At 33.6% G+C, this 11381-nt stretch overlaps 1 protein-coding gene across 1 annotated transcript; it reads left to right on the top strand.

The window, feature by feature from the left end:
* The first annotated feature begins 3941 nt into the window (after positions 1 to 3941).
* LOC147384463 (protein STRICTOSIDINE SYNTHASE-LIKE 3-like) lies at positions 3942 to 8275 on the top strand. The gene is given in 6 exon segments (XM_086426287.1): positions 3942 to 4086; positions 4163 to 4510; positions 6532 to 6807; positions 7016 to 7183; positions 7732 to 7823; positions 7826 to 8275. Coding segments are annotated over 6 exon segments (1227 nt in total). The 5' UTR covers positions 3942 to 4051; the 3' UTR covers positions 8134 to 8275.
* The last annotated feature ends 3106 nt before the right edge of the window (positions 8276 to 11381 follow it).

The following is an 11381-nucleotide window of genomic DNA, read 5'->3' as shown; positions in this document are numbered from 1 at the left end:
TGAGAGAAATATATTATGGGGAGTGAGATTGGTTGGAATTATTTTTCCTGTCATTGTTGCCATGGTGTGAACCCCTTTTGTAGGCCTCTTAACATGGGATTTTGTTGAGAAAAACAAGGAGAGGTGGGGTGGTAATCGAGTGCGATTTTGTTGACGTACCGTTCAGTGACCAAGTGTAACCTCTAAATCCTATTGGAGGATTTTGTGCCATTTTTTTATTGAACACACCTTTTTCTATTTTTTATTAAAAAGACTCTATTTATTAATTAATTACACATACCTCTAACAGGACTTTATACATGGTGATTTTAAATTTAAAATATCAAGATTTCAATTTGATATTGGAAACACTTCCCTTACAAACATAGTAAGATTTAATTTTTACTAAGGGTCGTTTGGCTAAAATGGATCACTACATCAGCAATCCAACACCACAACCCTCTAAACTTCGTCCAAAAACTCATAATAATAATAATAATAATAATAGTAATAATAATAATAATAATAAAAATAAATTATTTTGAGCTTGATCTAAGATTTTGAAAATCACCATGTGTATCAAAATTCCTCATAACTCCCAAACTTAAAATTGAAATTCAAAGGTGAAAATTAATTTTTTATTTTAGAAATTTTTTTTTTTTTAAATTCATAGAATTTTTTCTTCTACAATGCTTACTAAGAGTCGTTTGGCTAAAAGGGATTACCACATCAGCAGTTCAACACCACATCTCTTTAAGTTTCATCCAAAAACTCATAATAATAATAATAAATTATTTTGAGCTTGATCTAAGATTTTGAAAATCATCGTGTGTATCAAAGTTCCTCCTCATATACATTGGAAACAAATATTATTAATTCCTGTTATGTTTGGTCAATTGATTCATGATTTTGGCCTTTATGTGAAGGTTAATTAACATATTAGAATGATATCCTTAACCACTACTCAATTTTGAGTCTTGGTGTTTTAACAATGATATCCTTAACTACAAGGGGATCATATGAATGTATTTATAATAAGTTCCAGTCCCAAGTGTTTTTATACCATGATCGAAATTCAAATGGAATTGATAACACCTCAAAAGGGATGTATACTAGGAAAATGTCAGGTGATGCTCAAGTACTAATGGTGTTCCTGTAATGAAAGAAACCAAGGGTCTTAGGGCTCACTTTGTGGCTTCCAAAATCATGATTTAATTTTTTATTGTTATAGAGGACAAAATTCTATAAATTTTGAAAAAAAAGAAATTTTCTAAAATAATAAAATCAATTTTTTTACTTTTGAATTTCAAAACAATTATTATTATTATTATTATTATTATTATGAGTTTTTGGATGAAATTTAGAGGGCTGTAGTGTTGGACTGCTGATGTGGTAATCTCTTTTAGTCAAACGACTCTTAGTAAGCATTGTAGAGGACAAAATACTATGAATTTTAAAAGAAGAAATTCTAAAATAAAAAATTAATTTTCACCTTTGAATTTTAATTTTAAGTTTGGGAGTTACGAGGAATTTTGATACACACGGTGATTTTTAAAATCTTACATCAAGCTTAAAATAATTTATTATTATTATTATTATTATTATTATGAGTTTTTGGACGAAATTTAGAGGGCTGTGGTGTTGGACTGTTGATGTGGTGATCCATTTTTGAAAAACGACCCTTAGTAAGAATTAAATCTTACTATGTTTGTAAGGAAAGTGTTTCCAATATCAAATTGAAATCTTGATATTTTAAATTTAAAATCACTATATATAAAATCCTGTTGGAGGTATGTGTAATTAATTAATAAATGAAGTCTTTTAATAAAAAATAGAAGAAAGTGCATTCAATAAAAAAAATGGTACAAAATCCTCCAATAGAATTTAGAGGTTACACTTGGTCATCAAACGGTACGTCAACAAAATCACAGACAAGTGGGACAAAGTTGAATAAAGGTGGCATGCTAAGTGGGGTCACGTGTAAGAAGGTGAGATTGTAAGGAGAGGTTTCGTTTGAGATTGACAAGAATTTGAGTTGGTTGGTTTTTGGATGGTTGTGGGTAGAGAAAATAGGTGCTGTTGGGAGAATCATGTTGATGTGTTGGTAAAGGGGAGTCTTAGTTGATGTGTTGGTGAAGTTGTTTAGCTAACTTACCAAAATAAGAAAGTAGTGGGGGGAATTTCTAAAAGTAAAATAGAAATGCGGTAAAAGGAAAAGGTACCTGTGATTATAAGGGACTAAACAAATAAAAAAGTGGAGTGGGTGGAGGTTGCATGTGCTGGAGTAGGTTAAGTGGGATGTGTGTAGGGATAGTTAGTGGGTAGGTTTGGTTACTATTTTTAATTTTATGTTTTTGTTAGTTGCTGGCTTGGTTTTGGATATTTACTTGGGTTTGAATATTGGGTGAGTTCAGTTTGAGACAGGTTAAATTTTAGATTGGGGTTTAATTTTTGGATCGCAAAGGGTGTTTTCACAATTTATGAGTGTCGAGGGAATTTTTGTAAAAAAAAAATTTATTTGGGTTTGGAGGTGAGTTTATAGTCGTTCTTAGGGTTTTTTGAGGTTATGTGTCAAAAAGTGATTATTTGAGGTCAAGTTGAAATGAATCAAGGGGTACTTTACATAATTTTGTAAGTTTTGAAGGTTTTTTATAAAATTCTTTGATTTCAATAATTTTGGTCTTGCTTGACTTGAAATCTCATATTTGTGAAGAAGTATCATTTTCACAATTCTCTCAATTATCCTCGTCTATGTCCTACCATTTTTATATGTTTTAAACTATCATTTTCACAAACGGCACTTGTGGAGAAATTTTTTGATTTATCTGACCACCATTGATTCTTCCAAGCTTGACTAAGATTTCAACACTAAAGTCAAGCAATGGATTAAAGAAAGAAATGTAGAGTATGTCCTAGGGTTGAAATTGTGTACCTTTGATGGCTGGTCCCATGACCCTTTACGGAATTGATTTATAACCTTCATTCCTTGATTAGCGTAAGATTCTATTTTAATTATAGCAGCTCCATCTTTTGACAATCTCGATCGCTTGACTCTTATCCTATCTTTGTTTATATAATAATGTTATTTTCAAAATCTTTTCTAACTATGAGTACTCCAACCTTTTGATTTGAACTTGATCTTTAGTGTCTTTATTTCGTAGGTAGAATTTTACCTCTCACAATTATTTAAATATAAAATATTTAAGAAAATTTCTATTATCACACCAATTTTTACTAACAATAAAATAAGATGTGTTAATTCTTTGAGGATTTACATATGAATTGGGGTGTTCTTATAAAAGTTAGTGTGGCAATAGGATCTCTCATATTTAAACCAGTTTAAAAGGGTTAAAATTGTCTTAAGCAAGATGACTCTAGAAGAGTTAGTCCGGTCTCGTTGTGTAATTTGAAAATCATGCTATATTACTACATGAGATCAGGGGTGGAATCAAGATTTTCTTGTAGCGGGGGCAAACTATAATTAAGGATATCATGATTTTTAAAACTAATTTGAGACTGAGATGTATGGTCAAAGTTGTCTTGGTATCAAACATGGACGATATAGATGGACAAGTTAATTTTTCAGATGAAATTTAAAATCTCACATTCATTTTTCTCATTTTTGAACAAAACGTCTCAAATGTTTTGAAAAATAATCCAAGACAACTCAGTATCCGGCATGGATGAGACAAGACACGAAACCAAATTTTAAAATTAAGAATGGTATAATTAAACAACTTGACCAATAATGATTTTGTGAAGAAATTCAGAAGTTTTTGGCTAGATGTTGAAGAAAAATGATATTTATTTAATTTATTTTCAATTAATCAGTAGAGAAAGTCGGATGGATTGCAAGGAAATTAAAGGTTGGTGAAGGAAATGGGCATGTAATTAGTTGAACGTATAGTAGGGGTATATCAAAGTTGTGTTGCTCTCTTAACAGTTACGCCTCTACATGAAATTTGTTAGGTGAGGGATTGCGAGGAAATTGGAGTAGGTGAGGGGATATCTCATAATTCTGTAGTTCTCGTAACAGCTACGCCCCTGCACGAGATTTGTTAGGAAGAGAGAAATGGGTGAACGTGTACGTCTATCCACCACATTTAAGTAAGAAAGACAAAACCTTAATTTCTTTAGAGATATATATTTATAAAACTCTAATTTGCTCTATTATTCTGGCTAGAAAACCTCGAATTCTAGCAATGGCACCGAGTGGAATCCTCGCAACACTGTTTCTCATTCTGGCTCTGTACTGCGGAATCGATCCTTTCAAACACAGCACTATATCTAATTTTCCAGATTTTAAAGCCTATACAATCGAGATGCCTTCGTGGTCTGAGATTCCTGTTGAAAAAGATAGAGAAAATCTGTTACAGAAATCAGAGATCAAGTTCTTCAACCAGATTCAAGGCCCCGAAAGTATGGCGTTCGATCCGCTTGGTCGTGGGCCTTACACAGGTGTTGCCGACGGTCGGATTCTTTTCTGGAACGGCGATTCTTGGAAGGATTTTGCTTTCACTTCTCCCAATAGGTGAGTTGAGTGATGTTTCTACTTGTACATTTTTTTTTTAATTTTTAATTTTTTTCCAATTTTTGAAATAGATTTTGTTAGTATTTTTCACAATTTAATGTTATTGTTAGGTCTCTTTTCTTAGCTTTAGATGGTTTGTTGGATAGTTAATAAAATATGATAATATCCAATTAGGAATAATTTTTTTTTTTTTTTTTTGTTTCCAATTGTTTAGTATTTGTTTCATATAAATAAGTTTTGAGGCATTTGTTTACCTTTAGGATTGTCTCTTTGAAATTGTATAAGGATGTAATTTGTTCTAGGAACGCCAAGCACTTTCTAGTTTCTATGGAGGCTAAATTCCCTTATTGTTTTTAAATCTCTTCCGAGACTGAGATGACTCGCTACAGTCATCTCGGTATCTCCCATGAACGAGACAGATAGACAAGGCGTCTCACATGCACAGAATCTCAGGAGACAAACGAGATGACTCGGATGATATTTTTAAAATCTGGGACGAGTAAGTAAAACTCAGCCGAGTCAATTGGAATTTTATATATTTTAGTTAAAATAATACATTTTTTTTAGAATTTAAATACATATTAGATGATTAAACACTTTCTAATCAACCTTATTTTATATATATAAAAAAAACTTATAGTTATTATTATATAAATATATGTAAATAAATAATTATAAATCAAGTTAAATGGTTAGTCTCTTAAAGACGAGTTGACTCATCAAATACAACTGGGTCTCGTCCATGAATGAGACAAGATGTCAAAGTGAGATTTAAAACCATGCTGACTTCCCTATTGAGTGAGTCTACCCTGTCAAATGTAAGGGTGAAAGTGGTGGGGTTTTGATCAATCTCATGAGTATCTTATTGAATAGTTAATACAACATGCTTTTGAACATCACTATTAGAGGCATTTAGAGTCCCTTTGACATGAAAAAGATATGAATGGTTATGAATTTTAACCTGATTAATTTTAAATATGATGTACCCTGTTAGTTAATTCTTTCTGATTGAATCTGCGAACTTTATGGGATCGAAATCCTGTCTTCACACTTAAATCTATCAAGAAAAACAAAATATAATTTAGCATATTTATAATTAATTAGGAAATACCTTATGCATTCCAAAAGAAATTCATATTTGCTCACATACTTGCTATGGAAGTCTCTGGTTTTAACCAAAGTGGACTTGCTCATTTTGGCTACTAGTTGGACAAGATCTTTAATATAGATCATTTGATTATCTCAAATCCCAAGATGTGCTTGATATGTAGATATGAATTCTTGGTTCTAGAAGGATTCTAAATCATACATGATCTTCATTAGGTATTTTAGTGTGACTACAGAGTAATTGTCCACTTTTAGTTTGTTGTCACTTTCTTGTTCAACAATTTTATTTGTCTGGTTTCTGTTATTCCCCAAGCTTGAGTTCTGGTTCTCACATTCATTTGACTCCAATTGTTGTGGCACTGCTCTAACAAATGTCGATCAAAAGGTTGTTATGATGTCTGACTAAAAGTTTGGTGCTAAAGTTGTACTAGTATTTGGCTACTAATATTTGTGGCATGTCCAATTATCGGTTGTGAGTTCACTGGTATGGTCAAATCATGCTTTATCATGCAACTTTTATGTTTATATTTCTTAGTTAGATTATAGAAGGAAAATGGCGTTTATGTTGCAATTTAAGATTTTTTCTAATAAAAGTAGATATATAGAGTATATATAAATTTTTTTTATAGAAAGTTCTATTGCCACACCAACTTTTGCTAATGCCACCCCCAAGATGTGTGTAATTCTTTGGTGATTTACATATGAATTGTGGTGGTGTTAGCAAAAAGTTGGTGTGGCAATAGAATCTATTTTTTTTTTAATATGCACACAAAAATTATTTACTTCAAATGAGTTGTGCATTTTTTTTTATGAGTTTCATAAATATTTTTCCAATGGTGATTGTGTATACATCGATTTTAATTGGAATGGCTTTTGAAGTAATTTTTTTTTCCTTCTTGTGCTTGGGGCTTTAGGTCAGAGCTATGTAGCCCAAAGTCATCACCGTTGAGTTACTTGAAGAATGAGCATATTTGCGGTCGGCCATTGGGGCTCCGGTTTGACAAGAAAACCGGAGACTTGTATATTGCTGATGCATATTTTGGGTTGATGAAAGTGGGACCTGAAGGTGGGTTAGCAACTTCTCTAGTGACCGAGGTGGAAGGGGTGCCATTGAGGTTCACGAATGATTTAGACATCGATGATGAGGGGAACATCTATTTTACTGAAAGCAGCGGTAAATACCAAAGGAGGTAGGCCTTTAATTGCATCGAAGCTCGTTTTGGTATTTATTGGATCCTTTTCTCTATGAAGTCGGTGTTTAATCTGAAGACTAAATTGCTTACCTAAGCTAATTAGGTTTGCCTTGGAGCTTTCTCAGCTGGTGACTTTTATTTTTTTATTTTTTAGTTTTTGATCTGTAATTTAGTGACGATGTTCAAACTCTGTGTTTTGCTTTAGGAACTTCATGCAGCTAGTTTTCGCTGCAGACGATTCGGGGAAGGTTTTGAAATACAGCCCAATTACAAAGGAAGCCATCGTCCTTGTCCGCAACCTCCAATTTCCTAATGGAGTTTCCATGAGCAAAGACAAGTCTTTCTTTGTCTTCTGTGAAGGATCTATTGGCAGGTAGACTCTACATTCCTACAACAACAATAACATCAAAGCCTTGTCCCAAAGGTTGGGGTTGGCTAAACATATCGTTTTCTACGTATTTTGTGACTACATTCCTCTTAAATCATAATATATATGTCAGGATCCCTTGACTCCTAAGAATAACTCAAGGAAAAAACAAATGATCCCAACCCTTTAAATGCAAAATCCAATGATTGAGATTTATCCTCATCGGGATAAGTATCTCTGAGATTTGTGTTATCAAGACACTCATAAATCTCAACCATTGGATTTTGTGTCTAAAGGTTTGGGATCATGTGTTTTTTCATGAGTCAGTCTTAGAAGTCAACGGATCCGAGAGAGAGAGAGATTTCTACTAAAACCATTAATAATTCTGTAAACTATGTTTTGAAACCATGTACATGTACAAGAAAAATAATTCTAAACCGAGTTAAATGGTTTATCTCGTCCATGAACAAGACGAGATGTCAAACCAAGTTTTGAAACCATGATTGTGAGTGTTTAATTTTCAATGTATGAGTCTTATATATGCCAATCCATAGGATAAGGAGATACTGGTTGAAAGGCGAGAAAGCAGGGTCATCAGAGGTATTTGCCATTCTACCTGGATTTCCGGACAATGTGAGAACCAACAAAATGGTGAATTCTGGGTTGCAATTCACTGTCGTCGGTCTGTGTATACCTACATAAGTGGTCTCTATCCTCGTCTTAGGAAATTTGTGCTCAAGCTCCCGATTCTGGCCAAGTATCAGTTTCAAATGCTCATTGGAGGTTGGCAACATGCAGTGATTATCAAGTATAGCCCCGAGGGGGAACTCCTACAGATATTGGAGGATAGTCAGGGGAAGGTTGTTAAAGCCGTCAGTGAAGTAGAGGAGAAAGATGGAAAGCTATGGATCGGGAGCGTTTTGATGCCGTTCATTGCAGTCTATCAGTTGGCTTAGGTAATTTAAATATTGAACTACTTTTTGAGGTTGCTTTTGTACAGTAATTATTCTAAACTCGCATCTTCGTAGTAATGCATGGTGTAGTTCTGAGAGGAACCTTGATCCCTAAATAATGAAAGTTGCGAATATCCAAATACAATCGTCTTCCATCCAAGGTAATACATGTAAAACTTTGATACACTATCAGATTTGCAATCTAGATTATCTTCCAATCTGAGGTCTAAATTCTAGGAAATAAACTTGACATTGATTTTTTTATTTGAAAAATGTTATAAGATAAGAAATAGAGATTTAAGAATTTTTCCCCAAATCTCATCCTATTTCACTAGGTGAAAATTTGAAAATTTGACAGGAAAACTTGACGGGTGAAGGCCCACGAATTTTAGAAACCCAATTTTGATGGTTGAGGCACTTGAAATTTGTATGTTTCCCAGATTTGACAGATTAGACCCATCGAATTTCTGCCATCCTCCAATAAATTGACAGTTTTGTCCGGTCGAAAAAAAAAAAAAAAAAAGATTTGATGCTTTGATCAGTTGAATTTCATAAAATTTAACTCCATTGGGCCGTCAAATATGGACTTGTTTTTATCGTTATGATTGCCTCTAACCCACTTTAAAATCATTGCCCCTCCCAAAGGCCTATATTCCTTTAAAAATAAATATCTATATAACCACCTTACCACTCTCCTAACTCATTACATTACACGCCCAAAATTTCCAATAATAAGCTTTTTCAACCTACTATACTCCTCCCCCGAATCTCCACAGCCACTATGGATAGATACTGTCAAGATTGGTTAAAACTTCAGAGAAGTTCTTGTTGGCCAGTTAGGCAAAAAAATTGTATGTTCATGTTTGTATTGTATTGATTAGAAACCTATCTGTATAATTCCTTAAAGGTGGAAGACGTTTCATTTTTTTTAGTATAGGAAATAAATGCATTTAACATGAGATTTTTCTTTAACGAAAGAGAAAAAATATTTGAAATCATTGTGGGAAAGGGATTTAGACCCCCAAGTATCAAAATGCATTAAAGAAAATGATTCTTCAAAGGAGTTACTTAATCTTTAAAATGGGAATCTAGTTTGTTTAAAAAATCTAACAATCTCCCCATTAACTTGAATAATAGTTATGATATGTGGTATAGAAGGATAACCAACTCTAGAGTGTCATAAGCTACAACTAATTTTAGTTTTTATTGATCAATTATAATGCATGGCAAACCGTCCACTAATCTTATTCTTGATGATCCACTCCTGAAATGTCACTACATGTAGATATAATATGACATTGTAGTTAGTATTCTTACTTATAAGGAATGAAAGTTTGATGAAAAATAAGGCCTTAGCACAACCTAAGAGAGATCTACTTATGCCTGCTTAAAGGAATACCAGTGAGTTTATCACTAGTGTTAAATTCTTTTCATGAATAATGTGGTCTTGGCAGCAGGTTTTGGTTTCTCAGCAGAGGCGGAGCTAGGATTTTGCTCATGTGGGGGCAATTAAGAGTAGAAAAAAATTGTGGGAACAATTAAGAGTGAAAAAAATAATTGTGAGGACAATTAAGAGTGAAAAAAAAAATTTGTGAGGACAATAATGATAAATTTATTTATCCACCGTTAAAATCTATCGTAATAACACATTAATCCATGAATTTGAAAACTCTTGCGAGGGCAAGTACCCCCACTCTAAATCTGCCGCTGTTCTCAGCCGTAATAAGGATCAGAAAAACGAGAGAAAAAAACGTTTAAATGCTATAAAAAAAAAAAAAAAAACACGAAAAGAAGATGAATACCAAAGGCGAACTAGAAAAGTAACCTGATCCACAAAAGAGATGAGGAATATCTAGCATCCACAGCAGCACAAGCTAGATCTCAGTACGGAGAGGACGTACGAAAGTGGAATAATTCTGCAGACACCACGTGCAAGACAGAAAATGAGTTACATGTCCAGTTACACAAGAAGACAATGATTTACTGTTTGGCCATGGTGCCTAGCCAGGGGCGGAGTCAGGATTTTTTTTATTTTTATTTATATATAGGGGGCAAACTATGGTTAGTAATATAATTGAAGAAATTGAAGATGAATTATTTTAAAGAGGAAGTCAAAGGTTTTTAATTAAAAATTAAAAGAAAGGATATTTAGGTCATTTTCAATTAGTATTTGAGAAGGCTCGGTCAAAAGGAATTATCATGAACAAAAAAAATTGAATGGAGTGGGGAGGGGGTGAATTGGAGGGAGGTGAGGGTGTGGGGGCAAATGGGAAGAGAGGCAAGGGAGTGGGGACAAATAGGACATGTAACTAGTGAAAAATATAGGAGTGTTCCAAAGTTATGTGGGGGCAATTGCTCCCACCAGCTCCTTACTAGCTCCGCTCCTGGTGACAACCAACTATGGGATTACATGGCTTCACCAAGATACAAAATGATCTCAGTGAGAAATAAGTAGATGTTCATATGATGAACTATCTGTAGAAGTCCATGGGCGTAACTCATCCTCACAAAACTGGTTTGCAAGGTGAGGATTGTATCAGACCATGTAACGTGTGACCCATTGACCTCTATGATTTTTAGATTTCAAATCACACAAGGATTCTATATAATAATTGAATATCAATATTAATAGAATCCCAATATAATTAGAATTCTATATTCTTTAAGGTTTAGTAGGAGACCTTGATGGATAGGAAACCTACTAAGAGGATGATTCTAGGTCCTTAACCTTTGTCTATAAAAGGGGATCGGCTAACCTATATTTAGTACGTTGAACACATAAATAAGAGAAGTGATATCCATCAATCACTAACCTAGTCGATCCACATAGAAAGAAAGGAGAATGTGAGTCTAACAATTAAAAGGATAAAATTCGATTGGTGTTTCAAAAAAGACTACGAGGAACGTGGATTGAAATACGCACTTCCAAACACATTGAATTGATGATTAAATTACGATGACACAAAGTAAGTAACCATACCCTGTTTTAATTTAACATGAATATGTATTGTAGACACCCAAATTTGATCCGGCCTTTAATGTAAAATACCCCAAAAATCACAAAAATTGGAATGGGCTCCGAGGTCCAAACCTACAAAAATACAACGTATTTTGTCATCTTATTTTCAATAAACGGCCCAAGGCCTCTTACGTGGCCCACGGATCAAATCCCTTACCATTCTTCTACACCCTCAATTCAATCCAACATAAGCTCAAACCCATTATCCAAGCCTATTCAACTCAACTCAAAT

Source organism: Akebia trifoliata, chromosome 15 (genome assembly GCF_017979445.1).
Source record: "Akebia trifoliata isolate Shusen 1 chromosome 15, ASM1797944v1, whole genome shotgun sequence".
Lineage (NCBI taxonomy): Eukaryota > Viridiplantae > Streptophyta > Magnoliopsida > Ranunculales > Lardizabalaceae > Akebia > Akebia trifoliata.
This window is presented reverse-complemented; position numbering and strand designations above follow the sequence as displayed.